Source organism: Aethalodelphis obliquidens, unplaced genomic scaffold (assembly GCF_003676395.1).
Source record: "Aethalodelphis obliquidens isolate GAN/ISIS:26980383/991018 unplaced genomic scaffold, ASM367639v1 scaffold86, whole genome shotgun sequence".
Lineage (NCBI taxonomy): Eukaryota > Metazoa > Chordata > Mammalia > Artiodactyla > Delphinidae > Aethalodelphis > Aethalodelphis obliquidens.
This window is the reverse complement of record NW_020838030.1, coordinates 2,174,882-2,195,149: the sequence shown is the minus strand read 5'-3', so window position 1 is coordinate 2,195,149 and position 20,268 is coordinate 2,174,882. Positions and strand designations below refer to the sequence as shown.

Genomic DNA, 20,268 nt, shown 5'->3' with positions numbered 1-20,268 from the left:
TGTAATCATAGCACTTCTCTCGGCCTCTACCAGCCTGGGTGCTCACAGACGCCGGGCACTGTGCCATCTTTGCCGGGCAAAGATGCCAGTTTGTTGCACAAACATGCCGGCGAGTGAACAACCAAGAGTCCTGTCTGCCTCTGGGACACCATCATGTCTCTTCCCCGGGCTTCCCCAGGAGCAGAACCTCCTCCCGCCACCTGGAAGCAGGCCCCGCGCCACTCACGCTGTGTGGGGATACACCTGCCCAACACGGCCGCAGTCGTAGATGGTGAAACTGGCCCTGACGATGTTCTGCCCGTTGACCCTCACCGCCATCTCGACGGTTACGTGGTCTGGAACAGAGCAGGGGATCCAGGGAGAGAAGAACAATGGAGCTGGGGGTCTCCACCGACATCAGAGGCTGTGATATCAGGACCCCCATGCCTGAGATTCCACCACCTGAGAGCCCCCATCTGGCTGTCCCCACAGCCCAGGCAGTGAAGTGCTTACCTTGGTTGGGTGGGAAGGGCGGGAACCGGTTCCTCGGCAGGAGGTTGCAGTAGGCGATCTGGTGGCCAAAGGCAGGGCCCGGAACCCGAGCCACAGTGTGGATGTCGTTTCCATAGTCACAGGCCATCTCCATGCCGCTGAGGCTGGGCAGGCTCCCTGAGATCTGCAGGATCATACCCTGGAGGCCAGGGCCCTTAGCTGGGGGTGTGGGGAACGGGGTGGGGTGGGGGTGGAGGAAGGCCACTCCCTGCACCGCCCCACCCCCGCCCTGTAACCCCAGGAGAAGAGGTGGTGGGTGGTCAGGACTCCACGCCAGAGGGCTGCAGCCTACATGGGCCTCAGTTTCCCTGTTTGCAAAATGTAACTGACCATCTTACAGTAGCCAGAGGCGCTGCATGATGTGGCCCCCGTGACCTCAGATGCCATCCTCTGACACCCTCTCAAATCATGAGTCTTGGTCCCACCTCAGGGCCTTTGCACTGGCGGTTCCCTCTGCCCAGACACTCACCCTGCCTTCCTACCTCTGCTCAGATGTCGCCTTTGCAGTGAGTCCCCCACCTCGACCTGGTCTAAAATGTCAACACTGCCCCGCAACCTACTCGCTCTGCACCCGGTTCTCTGCTCTGCTTTCTTTTTCTCTGTAGTACTTATCACCATCTTGGCATTTTATCTTGCTTCGTCTCTCTCCCTGATGAGCATGTCAACCCCTCAAGGACCAGGCGTTTGTCTATCTTATTCACCGCTGTCTCCCCAAGTCTAGGCCTGTGCGTGGCACAGAGCCAGTTTGCTTGACCAGATGATGTGTGTGCAGGACTGTGACATGTAATGATGGGGAGGAGGGCGCCCAGGAGCCCCAGGGCCTGTCTGGGCCATCAGAGCCATCATCTCCCCCAGGTGACAGAGGAAGATGCCAGCCTCAGAGAAGTCACTGAGGGCAGGGCTGGGTGGGACCCAAGCCTGTCTGTCCCTCAGCCCCTGCCAGGGCCTGGAACACCCCTGCCCAGAGGCTGCCTGCTACAGGTAAGCAGGAGGCTGCGGCAGCTCTAGGCCCTCCTGGACACAGGTGAGGGGGTAGCTACTTGCCCCCATGCTGCAGATTCATGTTTCCCAGCTCGAGAAACAGCAGTCTGGCACTTGGTGGCCAGGATGTGAGATGGGGGGTGCTGGCTCTCCTCCCATCTTCTAATTTGCCCCCCCTCTTCTGTGACTCTGGAGCCCACCCACTTGAATTCAAATCCCAGCTTTGCCACTCCCTCGCTGTATGACCTTGAACAAGTCACTTCACCGCTCTGGCCTCAGTTTCCTCGCCTGTAAAATGGGGATGTTAAGACCATCAGGTCATTATCGTTCTCGTCATCTGCCTCCAGGTCCCTGGGATGCTATGAGCAGGAGTCTCCACCTCTCAGGGTTTGGGTGCCAGGTGAAGGGCTGTTCTCCACCCGTACTTCTGAGCCCGGAGCTGGGTCCTGGCTCCCCAGAGACTCACCGGGTACTCTTGGTGCACATCGATCTCGGCCGGCAGGACGGTCATGGCGGGACAGCGGCCGGGGCCCTCGCTGGCACTGGTCCAGAAACGCGGCTGGCTGGAGTTGGCGCAGTCCTGCTGCAGGGTGCACCTGGGGTGGCACGCGCAGGTCAGGACGCAGGGGGGCTCCCCCGCCCCGACGGCCTCCCTGGCCCAGCCCCCGGCCCAGGGGTCTCACCGCGTCTCCAGGGCACACCAGCCGCAGTAGGCATCGGCTGCACCCACGCAGTCCCCGCAGGTGGTGTGCACAGCACACGCAGCGACTTTCACCCTGGCCATCTAGAGGCAGAGGCAGGGGCCCAGATCAGAGGGGCTGCCGGCCCCTCCCAGGGGAGTCAGCACGGCGAGGGCTGTGAGAAGCTGGGGAAACTGAGGCTCGATGCTATAATGGGGGACACACAGGGAACAAGGCTGCCCTGCAGAGGTGATGCCTGCGCTGGGAGGTGAGGACGAGCAGGCCGGGGGTAAGGGAGAAGGCGCCCCCAGCAGCAGCAGCAGCACGTGCACAGGCAAGGCAAGCAAGAGAGCTCGGCTCGTCCTGGGACCTCGTCAGACCGAGGCTCGGGCCTTACCTGGTGCGACGTCATCAGATAGAGGTAGCCGGGGTCTGCGGGGTCAAACTGCATGACGTGGTGCACAGGCTCCCCGTAGGCCACCGTCACCACCTTCCTGCTCACCACCTGCATGCTCTCGTTCAGGTTGATCTGGGGTGGGGGGGGAGCCGTCAGGGCACGGTGAGCCACGAAGGTGCCCGGCAGGGGGAGGCCGAATGCGGGGGACCTGCCCTGGGGGTAGGGGCTGACCCGGGCTGGGAGTCTCCACCTCTGCCCCTCTCTCGGGCCCTTCCAGGACTGGCAGAGGGTCACTCTACGCTTTTGCCTCTGCTGTGCCCCCACCAGGGCCTCCCTCGCTGCCCTTCATGGGCACATCCAACCCTGTGAATAGCTTCGGGCTTCACAGTTTACAAAACATTCTCTGGGAGGCTGTTGGGCATCATGCCAAGGAGCTGGGACTGGGGTTTGAATCCTGGCCTTGACATTTACAAGCTGCACAAAGTACAAGTTGTCCAAGTCACTTCCACTCTCTGAGCTAATGGGGCTGATGACGATACCTGCCCCGCGTGCCCACGAAGTGTGCTAAAGAAGATGCGGCGGAAGCGCTGCCAGGGCCAAGCCCGGGAGAAGCTGCAGAGCCACCCGTCTCATCCCTCCCCTCTCACGCCCATCTCACAGATGAGGAAACTGAGGCCTAGAGAAGCCAAGGGACTTGGCAAGAGTCCTAAAATGAAGATGCCTCAGGGTCGTGATGCAAGCCTAGGCCTGTCTGACCCCAGAGTCCAAGGCTGGGGCTGGGGTGTGGGGTCCAATGTCCGGGCAGGAGAAGGACCAGGACTAGCTGGGGCCTGGAAGCTTCTCTGGCTGAGGGCCCGTCTGCATGTCCCCTAGAGGACTGACAGTGCCGATCAGAGACCCATCAAACTGCTCTCTTCCGGCTGGTCTCACAATCTCAACGTGCTGCCCTGTCAGGGTCCTGCCAAGCCCTGAGCTGGGGTCAGGGGTCTAGATGCCTCCCTGGGGCCTCCCACCACCCAGCCCTCCTCGGTGGGCTCCCAAACCTATAGTGGCTCCTCCTGCGTGTGGCATCAACTTGCTCTGGCATTCAAGGCCCTGACGATCCATCTCAGCTTACTCCACCAGCCTCATCTCCACCCACTAAACCCGACTCAACATCCCAGCCTCTGAGCCTTTTCCCATGCTGTGCTCCCTTTCTGGAACACTTCCCTCTCCCCCTTGGACCAAGATTTGTCCTCCCAAGGTCTCCAACAAAAAGGAGGGCTTCGCAGATGCCCTCCACACACCCAGTTGGAATTACTCTCTCCCCAGGTTCCCACAGGCTGTCCCCGCCCTTGTGACATCCCTCGTCCCAAGAGGCCTCTTGGCAGAGCCTGTCCCGGGCAGCTTGGCCCCATTCCCACCCCCAGGCATCCAGCAGACATGTTTCCACTCCTTCAACAGTCTACTGATGGGACTTCCCTGGTGGCGCAGTGGTTAAGAATCCGCCTGCCAACACAGGGGACACGGGCTTCAGCCCTGGTCCGGGAAGATCCCACGTGCCGCGGAGCAACTAAGCCCGTGCGCCACAACTACTGAGCCTGCGCTCTACAGTCCATGCTCTGCAACGGGAGAAGCCACCGCTATGAGAAGCCCGCACACTGCAACGAAGAGTAGCCCCCGCTCGCCACAACTAGAGAAAGCCCGCGCACAGCAATGAAGACCCAACGCAGCCAAAAAAAAACCCCAAAAATAAAACACAGTCTATTGAGCACCTAGTGTGCTCTGGGGCCTGGGCTGGGTGCTTATGATCTAAGCCCCAAGCTGGGCAAGTGGGCGGGAGATGACCCAGCACAGCGCAGCGTGGAGGGTGAAGAGGTCCAGGTTGAGGGGTGGGGTGGCTCTGTGCTGACTGGACCTGAATTCAACCAAGGCTCTCGCTGTGTGACTTTGGGGCAGTCGTTTCCCCTCTCAGAGCCTCAGTGTCCTCATCTGTGAAATGGGGATCATGGCTCTGCCTCCCTTGAAGGGATGTGAGAATTAAACAAGATGATGCCCGTGACACGCCTGTCGAGGCTGGGTAGACAGTGGTGCCTAATAACTGCAGCTTCGTGGGTGGGGGAGACTCCTGGACAGATGGGGAAATTGAGGCTGAGTGAGAAGTAACCACCCCAGGTCACACAGCTGGGAGGGGAGGAGCGAGGATCCCTATCTGAGTACCTGACGCCAAAACACAAGCCCCACTGTCTGCGGACCCTCAACGGAAGCTCTGAAGGTTGAGGAGGACCCCTGCCCCCTCCCTGCTCCCACACCTGGCATCTCCCCCAGAGGGCCAGGCGGGCTGGGACTCTGACCCCCACTGCTCAACCCCAGCCTGGGGCGTCTGCCCAGGGAACTGAGGGAATTGGATTATCGGATCTGAATCAATTAGGCCAGGGCCTGGTGCCGGCTGGAGGCATGCCAGGTGGCTGTCGTTCTGACCAGCAGGGTGTGGTAGGTGCCTGGGGGGCAGGTTCACGCCCTCACCTGGAGGCTGCTAAGTGGGGAAACTCTCACCCCTTCCCAGCTCCAGGCAACTCAGGGCCGGGCATCATTACCTCCAGAAACCAGTCACTTTGGTTTCGGGCTGGGGCATCTGCAGAGGGCGGCCAACAGAGTGGAGGAGGAAACGGGAGGAAGAGTCCCCACTTGCCAGGCTGTGGCCTCCCCCTGCCCCTTGAAAGTCCTACAACAGTCTCAAGAGGCCAGAAGTGCAGCCCTTAACAGATGGGGAAACTGCAGCCAGGAGAGAGAAAGTTCACTGCCCAAGGTCAAACAGCCTGCAAGCGGCAGAGCCCAGAGACCTGAACTCAGATCCACCCGGTTTCAAAACCCCAGTCCTGGAGCCCTGAGAGAAGGGCCCCCTCTCAGCCCTGGTTCCCTCCTCTGCAGGACGGGTACTTACTGCTGTGAGTAAGAGTGGAAAACGCAGACGTGGAAGACGCCGCCTTATAACCCGTGGGCCCCTCCCCCCAACCCCTGCCCCCTCCCCCCCCAGCCCCAGCCCTACCTTCAGCAGCCGGCCACTGACTGTGCCCAGGAAGACCACCGTGTAGTTGCCCACGCTGGCCACGGCCACGGAGGAGAGGCCCTGGGCTCGGAACACGGGCGAGGCCTTCAGGGGCTGCAGGATGGATAGGGGGTGCTGCAGGTGGGCGGCCCCGCAGTCCAGCTGTTCCGGCTGCAGCTGGAAGAGAGACACATGTCAGACCTCGGCTCCGGAACCTTCTCCGGCTCCCTGCCCACACAGCCGGCTGTGGTCTCCGGCCTCAGCATCAGTGCTTTCAAAGTCCTGCTCCTGTTCTGTATGCCCAGCGCTGGGCTCAGGCCCCAACATAAGCAGGACCCCGTCTCTGGGCCCAAGTTGACCTCTGCCCTCGGCTTCAGTCACGGAGCTGCCCCAAGGAGATGGGTACGTTCCGGGTGTGCAGGAGCTGGACAGGAGGAGTCATGTGAGGAAGGCAAGAAGGCCCAGGGAGGCCAGCCTCTGCCCCAACTTACCTGCTGACACCCAAGAGGTGTCCCTCCTGTCCCGGCGAGGTCTCCACAGCAATCATGGGGTCTCCTCCCCCCAGGCCCCTGCTCTGACCCCAGCAAGCCCCTCCCAAATTCCCAGCAGCTCACCAGACCCAGGTTGAGGGCTCCCCAAATTGAGGTCCCTCTCTCCTTTCCCAACACACGTCCCTTCATCTGCCCACATTGCAGATGGGCAAACCGAGGCCAGGTGTGTCCAAATGCACAATCCTGCCATCCACATCAGCTGCACCTCACAGGAGTGGGAAAACCGCGCTGGCATGCCCAGCCCCCGCCATTCCCAGGACTTGCGCCCACCTTTTCCACCTTTCTCTGAGTTTTGTTGGTTCTTTCAAAGGTTTCTCCTGCAGTCTCCACAGAAGTACAACACAGGCCTCTAGAAGGGCCTTTCAGAAGACAACTGTGCAAACCCACAAGGATGCAGACACAAGGGTGTTTTAGAAGAGTGGGGGGTGGGGGCCACCACCTCAGTGTCCACGAGGATTGAGCACGTCATCCAGGAGAGCCACCCCAGCCCTGGGAGACACCACAAATCTGCACCGATTATGAAGAAAGATGTCTGGCTGAGAAAAGTCTCAGGATGTCGTGGGGCCTTTTTGGTAAAACTGGCACATAAACATTAAAGTAACAGTCACGACAGCAAACAATACAGGCCACGTTTACTGGGAACTGACCCTGTACCGGGCCTGTGCGTCAACTCCCTGAATCCTGGCAGCCCTCTGAGGTCCCATGTCACAGACAGGGAAACTGAGGCTCAGAGGGGACGTGGCCTGCTCCAGGTCACCAGCTGCAATATCACGCCACCAGGACTGAAGCGGCCAGCAGAACTGGCTTTAGGGCATGGCTTTAGAGAGAGGTTTTTTTCCCCTTATCTGTGCTTTTTGCAAGCCAAAGCCGCTGATGATGTGCCCACATGGGTTTTGTACAAAATCTCAACTAGTTTACAAAAGCAAACCATAAATACCAGGTCCTTCATTCTTGGGAAAATAAACAGAGCTGAGCCCTGAGCCCAGCGATGGGGTGGGGATGGGGACTGCCCTGGGCCACAACTCATGACCCGGTGGCCTTCCACAGGATGGCCAGGAGCGACCTGAGCAAGTCACTTCACTCCTCTGAGCCTCAGTTTACTCAACTATAAAATGGGTGCATCTCCAGCACCTCCCTCATAGGCACTGGGATAAGACAGTTCATCGTAAAGCGCCGGCCCGGAGCGTGGCTCACAGTAAATGCTCCCGAAGTGTCAACTGATACTATCGCTGTTTCAGATACGACAGTCACTGAAATTATTATTATAAAGTGGAATTTGGGGGCAAATCATGCCTACCTCAAAAACTTTCTAAGCTGGACCACCTGGGACCACCTTAAGGCAGCCATCCTCTCACCGAGGAGGCTCTTCCAGGCCCCTCTTCTCTGGGCCAACTCTTGCCCTCAACGTTTCCCCGAACACAGCTGCCAAGTGAGCGCTTTAAAGGTACAAAGGTCTCCTCTGCTTGAAACCCTCAGATGGTTTACACGATACTGAGAATAAACCTTGGATCCTAAACCCTCCCTTCAGGCCCCTGGGATCTTCTGGGCCCAGCCCATCCCATCCTTGCCCTCACTCCTCCACTCCAGCCACACCGGCCTCATTTCTGTCCCTCAAACAGTCCAAGCTGGGTCCTGCCACAGGGCCTTTGCCTGTGCCGGTCCCTCTGCCTGGAATGCCACTGCCCAGACTGTCTTATCACTGGCTCTTCATCTTTCAGCTTCAGACTACCCTGCCTGACCCATCCTCTGTGTTCATCTCTGCGCCCAAGTTGGGGGCCGGCCCTGGAAGGAGGCTGCTGGCCCATCTCCTCAGCGGCCTCTCCTAGCCGTGGTCCCACCCCCCCGCAATCCTGCGGCTGCAGGGAAGAGATGAGGCGGCTCTACCAGCGAGCAGGCAGGAGAGCGGGCACGTGGGCCCAAGACCTGTCATGAGGATGCTTTTCCCAGGGGTTGTCTAACTCTTCTTCACTGAAATCTGTGGATTACTTGTGTCATTTAATAATACGTTGTTCTAAAATTAAAATAGCAAACCCTTGCCCAGGGGACAGGCGCTTCCTCCCTGAGCTGTGGGAGGGGTGGGAAGGCAGGAAGGGGACACCTGGAGGGCCTGGGTGACAACTTTGGGATTTTCTGCACTGGGCCCTGCGATGGGGGGTCCCCAGCCAGCCAGAATGGGGGGTCCTGGGAACAGCCGGACCAGGCGCCCACATCAGGGTGATTTGTGGGCCAGGGGTGCAGAGAGGATGAGGTGGGAATGGCTGGGAATCTAGCTCTCGCCTGCCCGCCCTGACGCTCACAGCCATTAATTCTGCACTGGAGGAATTCTCTAAAAACCCTTTCCTCTGACTTTTTTTTCTTATTCTAAAAATAAAATTTTAAAAAAATTTTAAAGGAGAAGTAACCCGTTGGCTGCTCTGCGTGATCTGTGCTCTGAGGGGGAAGCTGGCTCCCCAGCCGCCAGGGGAAATCACAAGGCTACAACTGACTCGAAAACGGAAGCCAGACACACGTCCATTGGGCAGGCGGGAAAGGCCTCTGCTGTTGGGGGATGTGGCCCGGGAAAGGGGGAAAGTGAGCTCGGGGGAACTGGCGGGCCGTCCCGGGTGTGCCCTCAGCCGAACCCGGTCTCCAGGGGCAGTCAGCTCCAAGGCCCAAAATACTGCTTGCCCTGACTGTGTGACACGGCCTGAAATCCCTCCATCAGCACCAGCCCGCCTTCCAGTCTCACTTGGCGTTGGTCTTTCAAAATACAAATTCCTCTGAGAGAAGGGGGAGGGCTGGACTCTCACAGTGGCCTCCTCCAACCCAGAAGGGCCACCTTCCCAAGCGCAAGACTGGAGAGCCCCTCCTTGGCTTTTGGCCGTCCTCAGGGTCAAGCCTGACATTCAAGGCCTCTGTGATCTGGCTCCTGCCGGCTGCTCAGGACTGGAGTCTCACTTCTCTCTCTGCCCCGCCCTCAGCTCCGACCACATCAGTCTCTGCAGTTTCTCAAATGCGGCCACACTTTCCTCCTGGGGCGCCTGAACCTTCATGATGTTGTTCCCTCAGTAGCCAACGCCCTTCTCATACCTCTGAGCCCTCTATTTCCCCTCCTCTTGACCCACACTGTTCCCTTTGCCAGGCGTGCCCAGGTGGCAAGTTTTCAGCCAGGTTTCAAGATGCAATTCCAAAAACACCTCTCCAGCCCTCTGTGACAGCACTGTGCTGGTCACCACCTTCATTTCTCATGGTAGCGTATGCACGAGCTTCTCCAGGGTGGAGACTGTGCTCTGGGGTGAGTGTTTACTAAAGAAAGGAAACTAATTTTGACTAAAGTGTGAATGACTGTATTCAGCTTCTTCTTTTCCAAGCAGAAATAATGAGAGGGACTTCCCTGGTGGTGCAGTGATCAAGAATCCACCTGCCAATGCAGGGGACACAGGTTTGAGCCCTGGTCCAGGAAGATCCCACATGCCGTGGAGCAACTAAGCCCGTGCACCACAACTACTGAGCCCGCATGCCACAACTACTGAAGCCCACGCGCCTACAGCCCGTGCTCCGCTGCGAGAAGCCACCACAATGAGAAGCCCGAGCACCACAATGAAGAGCGGCCCCCACTGGCCGCAGCTAGAGAAAGCCCATGCGCAGCAATGAAGACCCAATGCAGCCAAAACTAACTAAATAAATAAATTTATATATATAAAAAACAAGAAACAATGAGAGCAACACTGCACTGCCATGCTGGACACTGGAGAACGGAAGGAAAAGTATGGGTCAATTGTATGTCACTGTGTGTGTGACCACACAGGGGAGCCAGGTGTTCAGTGCCAGGCGGCACCTGGCTGCTACTTTTGGTTCCTCCAAGAACCTCAGTTGATCCTTCTCTGAAATGGGATGAGCCACGGGCGGCTGCTGGTCTCAGCTCTTTTCTAAGAGCAGGACACCTCCTCCTTCTCCGCTGGCTGCCTCCGGGGGCCAAAGCTCAGCGCTGCCCACTCTCCCACTAGAACTCTGACATACTGATTTCACTATCAACTGTAATTGTGTTGACTTTCTCCCCCCGGGAAGCCAGTTGGAGCAAGAGCTTCCAGAGCCTGGCTTCTCAGCCTCCCGCCTCCTGCCTGCAGACCCCACCAAACCTCAGCCCCACTGCAGGCGGCACTCCGAGGAGGATGAGGCGTCAGTGGCAGCCAACAAGACCCGCGGTTCCGTCCCAGGTGTAGACTACACCGGCTGTCGGGGTTTCGTGCTTGGGAAGTGAGGGCACTTTCCTGCCTCAAGTTTTTGGTTGTTACCGAACCCCGATCCCGGGAAAGTGAGCTTTCACTGCTGAGGAGCTGAACGCACAGCAATCACCTTGGGGTATTAAGCAGCAGACTGCAGGGCGGCTGCCGCTCGCCACACGGGGCTGGGGGCTGCACTGAGCCCCCTCCCACCCACCCTTCCGCAGCAGCCAAAAAGAGCTTCTACAACCGCAAAGCACTAAATGTGACGTGGGATCCTGGAAAGGAAAAGGACATTCGTGGAGGAAACTCTGGAGTTTAGTTGAGAGTAAAATACTAATGTTGGTTTCTTAGTTTTGACAAATACATGTCGCATCTGTCATAACGTGTGATCTTAGCAGTGGGGAAAACTGAGGGAAGGGTATGCGGGAACTACCTGTACTATCTTTGTAACTTTCTTGTAAATCTAAAGTTATTCCAAACTAAAAAGTTGTTTTTTTCAAAAAAAGAGGGCTTCCCTGGTGGCGCAGTGGTTGGGAGTCCGCCTGCTGATGCAGGGGACATGGGTTCGTGCCCCGGTCCGGGAAGATCCCACATGCCGCGGAGCGGCTGGGCCCGTAGGACATGGCCGCTGAGCCTGCGCGTCCGGAGCCTGTGCTCCGCAATGGGAGAGGCCACAAGAGTGAGAGGCCCGCGTACCGCAAAAAAAAAAAAAAAAAAAGCAAAGTGGCTTGTGTCCCTCCCACAGCTCAACAGCCTTCCATAGATCCCCAGTGCCCTCAGCATAAACCCAAAATTTGCTCCTGGGCCCTCAAGGCCCTGCTCGACCTGGCATGCCCCTCTGTGGCTTCCCCCAACCCCTGTCCTGGCCAGCTCCTTCTCCCTCAGCGTGGACAGCAGAGGAGGGGCCAGGACTGGAGAACGGGGAGCCAGCAGGGCAGTAATGGGGGTCTGACAGGCACAGCATCAAAAGCCAGGCCTAGAAACAGGGCACTAAACTCTGCTTCCTGCAGAGCCTGGGTGAGTAAGCCCTCCCCCAACCTTCTCCCGAAGCTCTGAGGTTAAAGGGGGAAGTGTTCTCCAGGTCTCCAAGGGCACAGGTCAGGCCCAGACTTGAAACCACACCTACGACTCCCAAACCCAAACTCCACCCAACCACTTCAGCCTGTGCGGGCTCTCGAAACACAACGGCTACTGGGCTACGGCTCCAATGAGCTGACCTCTCCATTGAGGGTAAACCAAGGCATGAAAAGAGCCCTGGGCCTACCGCATGCCGGTAGGACAGACTCGGCTCTGGGGGGCCTCTGCAATGGCCCTCACACCAAGGAGGAAGCTGCCTGTTGCCAAGAAAGGAAATACCAGCACCTCCCAGTTGGTGATCAAGGTGCTCACTTCCTGAAGGGGTGGAGGTGGGGGGCAGTGGGGGAGAGAATGGCCAGCCAGGTCAGAGAACAAGTCAGCAGGCCTGGCTCTGAGTGGGAGGGGAAAAGCAGTGCTTTGGAGAAACTGAGGCACAGAGAGGGGCAGAGGCTTCCTCAGGACACACAGCGCAGTAATTCTCTTCCTGGCCCCAGGCTGCCTGAATCAGGCAGGAAAAACCAACAAGTGGCAATGGGCAGAACAGCTTGCGTGCACCCTTCCACAGCTTCAGAAGGGCCTGCCTTGGCTTCCCTGGCCCACTCTCTGGAGGAGGTGGATCGCCCAGCCCAAGCACTGAGGTCATCCGGGCCAGCTGGGCACCACCTGGAAGGGCCGTGTGGACCAGCCAGCCAGGCCGCCCTGAGCACGATGTGTCCACCCACCCACAACTGGCACTCCCGACCCTGCCGCCAAACAGAACACAGCCTGGAGGGACAGCCCCAGGCTGAGGTCACAGGCCGGGCTACACTGAAGACCTGCTGCGTGCAGGCATGGAGCACACACTCTTGTTGGGTTCCCATTTAACAGACAGAGAAACCAAGGCTCCGGATGGGCCAAGTCTCAGAGCTCTTAACTCACTGTGGGCTGCCCCATCCTCACTGAGCCTCAGTATTCTCACCTATAAAATGGGGGCAATAACTGCGCCCACTACAGAGGCTCAGCTCACAGCAGCCCTCAATACTGAGCACCACAGGTGCTCAATACACATTCCCAATTATCTCTGCAGGCCACTGGGCAGAGAGTCGGGGACGCCCCAGGACAGGAGGGCCCCTGGGACCAGCCGCTCCACCACTCCCCGAACGCAAGCATCTGAGGCTGGATGAGCACCGCTGCCTTCACCCGGGCTGGGGTGGCTCTGATCGGGGCCTGCCTGGGAACCGCTGCCGCAGCCGCTGACTCAAGCAGCCATTGTTTTGTTAGCTGGACACGGCCCCCCAGACACTCAGCTCCCTCTTCTCGAAGCTGTTTCTCATTCTGGCCCAGCCTGGCCCCGTTTCCAGCCCTCCCCCCGGGTCCCAGGGGAGCACAGTGTGGGATGGGCAGCCAGGACTCTTCCCTGGCTGGGGCGGCGCGGGTAGGGGGGTCATCCCCTCCCGACAGCTCCAGCGGGGGAGGGGCGGCGGGCAAAACGCGGCAGCTCCGGCCCCTCCTCACCCTGGAAGAGTTTCGGTCCCAGCTTCTTCCCCTGAAGGGACGCAGGCCGGGAGAAGCTGAGAGTGCAGCTGGCTCTCCTGGGGACACAAGGCCTTCCTCCTCTTGGGGCTGAGGGGCCCTGGATACTGAATCCACACCCTCCTCCCGATCCCCTGGGGGTGCTGGCCTCGGTCCCAGAGTCATCAGACAACGGCTTCTGACTGCAGCCGAGGGGCTCCCAGCAAACATCTCTGGGCCGGGTCCCATGTGCTGGAGACATGGAGGTGACATGGGGCCCTCTCTCTAGCTGTCAATGTCCCGGTTCAGAGACCATCCCCACGTGGGGAAGGGACAGCTTTATAATAGTAACAACACGGTGGAATCAGTAACACAAAAATAATAAGCAGCAATGGTTTACTTTGTGCAGAGACCTCTGCCTGTATAACCTCACTGAACCTTCGCCAGATGCTCATTAGTTGCTGCTACTTTATGGCAAAGGAAACTAAGCCACAGAGAGGTAAAGTGACTTGCCCAGGGTCACACAGCCAGAATAGGCAGAGGTGAGCCTCAAACCTAGGCCGGCTGTGGCTCCAGTACCCTTGTCCTAACCCACAGTCTCTCTGCCCCCTGCTCTGTCGGGTGCAGCCAACAGCTGCTGGGAGTTTGGCCACGTGGAGCTGGAAAGGCCCTGGGTTGCAAGCTGGGGATACTGGGGCCCATCAAGGAGCTAGCCACTTCCAGAGGGTTCAATCACCTCCAACACAGACGGTGGACGAGCTCTGAGGGGGGGCGGGGCGGAGGTGACCGCCGATCGCTGTTTAGCTCCTTTCCTGGGCCTGGCCTCCACTTCAAGCCCTCTGCCCACGGCCCCCCCCATTATTTACTGATCAGAGCAGAAAGCGCTCCGTGATTAACGCCCCACTGGGGCCTCGCTGGGCCTCGTAATGGAGCTGTGAGCTTCCTCCCTCCTCCAGCGCGTGATTTATCGTGTTTCAGGGTAAAGGATGGTGGACTGGGTGGGGCGAGGCTCACTGGCCCTGCTTATCTCGGTGGCATCGGCATCGAGGATCAGCGGGGCAGTGGGAGAGTGGGCGGTGCAGCGGGGCCCTTCCAGGCAGCCTGCTGGGTTCGGCCCTGGCTCAACACAGGCTTTGGAAAGAAAGAAAACAGGCGAGCTCTGGGGGGAGCCAGGATCCAAATCCACGTGGCTGGCGCCAGGAGACTTTCCGGTCCTGTCCCCACTCGGGGACCAGCTGGTTTCCATGGCAATTCCCACACCGCTGGCAGAGCTGGAGGGCCCCTTGGGAGTCACCTGGTCCAGCCCCAGCGGGGGCTCCAGGAGAGAGCGTCCTGCTCCCGCCAGCACCTGGCAGGACGAATGTGGGCCAGCAGCCACGGGGTCTCCTCTAGAACCAGATCAACTGTGTCTCACTCTTCCCCCAGGCCTTACTGGTTCCCTGCATCCCACAGCACAGTGTCCAAACCCTCGGCCTGCACCCCAAACCTCACATGCTCTCAGCTTCATCTCTGCCTGGTACCCAAACCATGTTCTACCACATCCCGGGGCCTCCGCCTCTGCCTGGAAGGCCTCCCCAAGCCCCATCTGTCAAAGTCCTGCTCCAACACCCCCCTCCTCCAGGAAGCCTTCCCTGAGTCCCTCAGACTCAGCTCTGCTTTGGCATATCTTCTCTCCTGAACTCCTCCCCGACTGTCTGGGGGCTCCTGGGGGATAGGGGCAGGGTCCGATTCATGCCTTTTAACAGGCTGCCATGTAACAGAGCTGAGCCCCTCCCGGCCACACTCCAGGGAACCCTCCACCAGGAGCACAGACAGGCAGGAGATGGTGCCCAGGAGGTCTGGGCTCTGGTGGGCGAAGGTGGAGACAGCTGCAGTTGTGGGAAACAGGAGCCCTGCACCCGGGGAACCTGGCCCCAGCCTGGGACCACGCTGGGCACGGGGCTCGGCAGCTCTGCTGGCCTCACTGGGAAGTTCTCATTACTTCCCACTGCAGCCCCAGCAGGGGAAGAACATCCCTGGGCCTCAATTTCTTCAACTTTAAAAGGGACCCATTCACTCCATCACTGTGACCTTGAGGGCCTCTTTGGCTCACACCCCTCAGGTCAGCATTTTCACAGGAACCAGGGAGTAAAGGTGATGAGCGCAGGCTCTGACAGCAGACACTCTTCCACCTTTTACCCGCCACGTGACCTCAGGCAAGTCACTTATCCTCTGTGGGCCTCTGTTTCCCCTTCCTGTAGACTTAGCATAACACTCACCCCATTCCCTTGCTGGCAGGATTAAAAGATACGCATTATACATCAAGTGCTTTTGCAAAGTGCCTGAGACAGAGTAAGTTCCCAGGACACAACAATAAAAGTAATAATAATGATACCAATGGGAGCAGTTCTGGTGACCCAGTGAGGGCTTTCTTGCCACCCCAGAGCCCAACTCAGACTGGGAAACTGAGGCCCAGAAAGGGGAAGGGATCCCTCAGGCCCTCATGCTTCTTTTCCATACACAGTGTGTCTGTTCTCCACCCTCCAGCAACCAGAACCCGGAAGCCGGCCTGTTTCCTTAATCTCCATGAAAACCGGCAGCCGTGGCAGTCGGCAAATGAGACTCCTGTAGAGGGTGTTTCTGCAGGGGCTGAGCCAACTCACACAGGCCTCCGCTGAGCTCCAGGGATCCCTGTTCTTGTCTCTGCTGAGCCCACTTTACAGATGGGGAAGTGGAGGCCCAGAGAAGGTAAGTGACTTGCTGGAGGCCACAGGGAGGAGGTGCAGAGCCAGGATTTGAAGCCAGGGACTTGGTGCCAGGGTCCAGCACTGACCCGTCCACCACTCTGGGCGTGTGTGGGTGTGGCAGGCTTGACTGTGGGCATGGCCAGGGCCGTGACAGATCCTCCACCCTCCTAGCAAACGCTGGACAGTGAGGGGCTGCCCTGGAGGGGAGGCGGCGGCCTGCCCAGCCCCAGTACACAGCACGGTCCAGGGCTGGGGTCAGGGTTGAAAGGGATTTGTCAAGTCATTCAAACGGACCACATCTCTCATTCACGCACCCAAAGGGCCAGGGGGTCACAATCACATTTTCAGAGATGAATGTCACTAAGTGCCTCCCTGCCTCCCTGCCTCCCTCAGGAGGCCCCCTCAGCCCCAGCCCCCACTTGTGGCGGGGCCTCTGCAGATACCCTAGCCAGCCTCAGCTGGCTCAGGAACTGAGTCACTGCAGCGGCAGCTCCCGGCTTCCACCCCGGCTTCCATCTGGGGCCTGCTGGGAGGTGCTGCCCCAGAGGGTGTTTTGTACAAAGGGCTCCACCCAAATCTCCATGGGATGGGGGGGTAACTGCAAAACCCCCAGCTGAGAGCCCACAGCTAACACCATCGGTCACCCACGGCAGACTCCAGAGCCAGACAGCCAGCCTGCAGGTCCCTATGCCACTAGCCAGCTGCGTGGGACCCTGGGCCTCAGTTCCCCCATCTGTAAAACTGGGGATAACAGCACTTCCTGCCTCACGGGGTGGGGGTGGGGTGCTGTGAGAGCAAACACACTGGTGCCTGTGAAGGGCCCCGCGCAGCATCCCTGCTCGGAACTGGGAGGGTGGCCGTGGTCATTTTTCAGCCCCAGAGAGCTGAGAGGGCACCCAGCATCTGCACACCCTCAGGCCTACCAGATGCACAGCGTCTCACCATTAACAGAAGCGGCGCCCGGCGGCTCTCTCCTCTGCCTGTGCCTCCCGCAGCTGAGCTCAGGCTGGGAGGCACCTGACACACCTGTGCCTCACCCCTCTGTCTCGCCCACCCCCGCTCACCTTCAGGGCCTGCTTTGGTCCCATCTCCTCCCTCCTCTAAGCGCTCCCTGCCCCAACAGCTGTTCCACACGCTGAGCACACTTCTCTCAGATGTATTTCTCTTCTCCTGGTACTCATACCTCCACCTGCCATTTCCTGGGCACTTCGTGTGAGATTTCAATTCAGAAGGAGACACTGTCCCATTTTACAGTGAGAAAGCATGAGGCCCAGAGAAGGTAAGTGACTCACCCTGGGTCACACAGCTTACGGGCAGGAGAACAGGACTCACCATCAGCTCTACCCTCACGTACCTGGCAGTTGAGACTGATGACACTCCCAGGTCAGGGAGGTATGTTAACCGTCTCCTGGCCCAAGATGTGTCTGTCTCTCTAGGCTAGAAGGTCATCCCAGCCAACCCTGCCAGAGTCCCCTCTCCTAAGTGCCCCCAAGTGTCTCTTTTACCCTCGGCCAGCAGGGAGCTCACTCCCAGCCCCCAGGCCAACTCCAAATGGAAAGCCCATCTTGGAAGCTTATCTCCCTCCACCTCCACCCAGCATTTCAGCCCCTAAATTGGTTCAGAAAATGCCTTCTTGACGACGGGCACCCACCCACTGCATGCCAGTTTAAAATCGCCTGAGGGTTTTTTTTTCCACCTTTACTATAAAAAGACACCTTGAAAATGCAACATTGACATTTCCCTGTCCGTTTTCTTTTTTCTTTTAAAATACAAATATTATGGCCATTCATAGGCCAAAGGGAAAGATTCAGGGAAGGGAGTTGGACTCAGTCTGCCCTCGCCTTGCTGGGTGGCCCTGTGCCTCAGTTTCCCCACCGAGAGCACAGGCAACTTCCCAACTCACTTTCACCACATACGTGAATTGAGAAAAGGGATCCAAGCTACATGCCAGAGGCTAATTTTCTCACTTTCTCTCTCAGAATAGTCCAAAGGCCCCAAATATGCCCAAAGCAATCAGGGACAAAGTTGGGGCCCAAGGCTGGGAGGACAAGGTTCCCTGCCTCTTCACTGCCTTAAAGGTGGTGAGCAGGCGGCAAAGCCTCCCAGGCGGGGAGAGGGAATGTCCAAGACCACCCCAACCGAGGCTCTGGAGCTTCAGGCCCGAGGGCCCAAGGGCAACAGCGCGAGGCTGGGTATCCAGAGGCCCGGCTGAGCCACCCTGCTTGGGGGGCAGACATCCCTGGAGAAAAGATGGAAGGGCAGGGTCCTGTCCCCCGTTGTCCAGCCCCACTGAGACCACCTGGTGCTGGAGCAGTCAGGCCAGACGGGGCTGGGAGGAAGAGGGACTCCAGGCCCCTGGTACTCCCCCCCGCCCCCCCCACCAAACCCACCGTCTCCCCCAGAGGCACCCCTGTCGCATCCCCGACTTCCATCCCAATGCCGGGCTGGACTGGGCAAATCCCTTCTCCATCCTGTCCGTCCCCACCTCTGGGGCTACATCCAGGCATCTGAATCCGTCCGGAACACCCCCCCCCTTCTCTCTGTGCCCTCAGACCAGGCCTGTCACATCCCCCTAGAACAACACCTGGCCAGCCACCCCTACCTCTGTGCCCAGTGCCCACCACACTGTAGGTGCTCAAGAAATATTTGTAAATGAAGAAGTGAACCACTTGCCTGGAAGATGGCGCCAGCCTCCTTCCTACTCTCCCTGTTTCTCCTCTCTCCTCACCAACCACCTAACGACTTTCTAAACTAGCTCCCTTAAAAACCATCACAGCAACTGCAAACACGTGTGCCGAGCACGCTGCTAACTGCTTCACCTGTAGCATCTCATTTAATCCCCACAGAGGTTCTGCGAGGTAGGTGTTTTTATTATCGTTCCTGCTCTACAGAGGAAGAAACTGACGTGCTCGTTCAGATCAGATGCTCTGGCTAAAACCCTTCATGGTTCCCCATGTCCCCAGGACACAGTCACGCCTATCCGCACCCACATGGCAGGCCTGCCCGCCTTTCCCAGCCCTGCTCATAATTCCTGTTTCTCCTCCCCAGCCACAATGACCACCTCTCACTGCTCCAGTCCGTCTTGCTGTTTCCTACCTCCAGGCCTCTGACAGGCGAACAGCCTCTGCCTGGATCCCTCCTCTTCTCCCGCCAGCTTGGTGTGACTAACTCCTGCTCACCCACCCACCTGCACTTTGACACCACTCTCCCCAGAGGCCTCGATGCCCCTCTCCGGGCTCTGTCTGCCAGGATGGGATCACAGCACCCATCCCTCTAGGCTGGAAGGACCGGCCACATGGTCCACGAGAGCAGACAGTAAGGGAATCACCATAGGTCCCCAGCACACAGCAACACAGTAGGGACTTAGGAAATGTTTACTGAGGCTGCCATTGGGCGCTAGAGGTGGGGTCTTCACTGTTGCAGAACAAGCCAAAATAGGTCACTGGTTGCTGTCCAGGACCAAGCCCAGACCTGTGCTAATAATGTCCCCCCGGGGTAATAATAACAAGAACAGCAGACATCTACTAGGTGCTTGCTACATGCCAGGTACAAAATGCTTTACGTTAATTAATTCATTTGGTCCTCAGCAATCCTTAGAGATTTACTGTCCCCACTTTACAGATGAGGAAACGGAGGCTCGGAAAGGTTAAGTCACTTGTCAAGGTCACACAGCTGGGAAGTGACAGAGTAGAATTTAACCCCGGGTGCAAGGTCCAAGTTCTTAAGACTGTAACTGGGGAGCTGGCAACAGCCAGGAGCAAGAATAAGCATCACTCTCCCACCCCCGACCTGAGGCTTCAGGCCCAGACCCTGAGGCCTGTGCCCACAGCTGGGCGTGCGGAAGAGGAGAGGGGTGTGGAGGACACAGGGAGAATGGCCAAGGAGGGCCAGGAATCCACCCCACCTTGTGGCGGGGAGAAGGCCCTCGAGCACTCTGTCCCTGGGGCTGTGTCCCTGGAGAGGCCCTGCCCCCGAAGAAAAGGGAAGCCCCAGCTCCCTTCTGCAGTGAGTCACTGCACCAGGCCAGGCTGGGGACGGGACCGTGGGAACGAGGACGGTTCCTGCCAGAGGGGGAGGGGGAGGGGGAGACTGTGGCGGCCTGAGGAATCCCACGGATTGCCTCTCACTGAGGGCCTAGATGGACACACAGGCCTGGAAAGGCTCGAAGAAGGCCCTTCCGACAGGGTCTTCCCTCCGTAGAGCAGCGACTGACTCCCCATTCACCTCCTCAGGCTCTGAGACCCTCGGACACAAAGCTTGTGCCCTCAAACACAGCCCACTGGGCATGTGGCTCTGGGGAGGGGAAGAGCGCATGTCCCAACTGCAGCGCTGGGTGACCACCCTGACTAAGCTGGCCCCTGCTGGTAGCAGACCGGCTCCCGGGCCAGTCTGCCCTGCTCACCCACCGTGACCTTTACTTTTAGGGCAGCCAGCCAGCCGGGTGGTAGGCAGTGTGAGGGCCCAGCTGCAGGAGAAGGAATCTGTGTTTTCTCAAAGCCCCAGTGTTGGGCACACCCACAGGGGAATAATTAATCTCACAGCTTCTTGCCAGGGCCTGAGGATCACAGAGAAGGGATGGGGCAGAGCCACAGGGAGCCTGG

The 20,268-nt window shown here is 58.6% G+C and overlaps 1 protein-coding gene across 2 annotated transcripts in view; it reads right to left on the bottom strand.

Moving 5' to 3' along the window:
- PLXND1 (plexin D1) overlaps positions 1–20,268 on the bottom strand; it is a 51,853-nt gene that overhangs the window by 28,593 nt on the left and 2,992 nt on the right. Inside the window, exons 2-7 of one of the 2 annotated variants that reach the window (XM_027093931.1) lie at positions 5,618–5,794; positions 2,590–2,721; positions 2,196–2,296; positions 1,979–2,108; positions 493–670; positions 227–335 (exon numbers count right to left, since the gene is read on the bottom strand). In XM_027093931.1, the coding sequence (XP_026949732.1) occupies positions 227–335; positions 493–670; positions 1,979–2,108; positions 2,196–2,296; positions 2,590–2,721; positions 5,618–5,794 (827 nt within the window). The remainder of the gene's footprint in view (positions 1–226; positions 336–492; positions 671–1,978; positions 2,109–2,195; positions 2,297–2,589; positions 2,722–5,617; positions 5,795–20,268) is intronic. The other variant, XM_027093932.1, reaches the window with a different exon arrangement.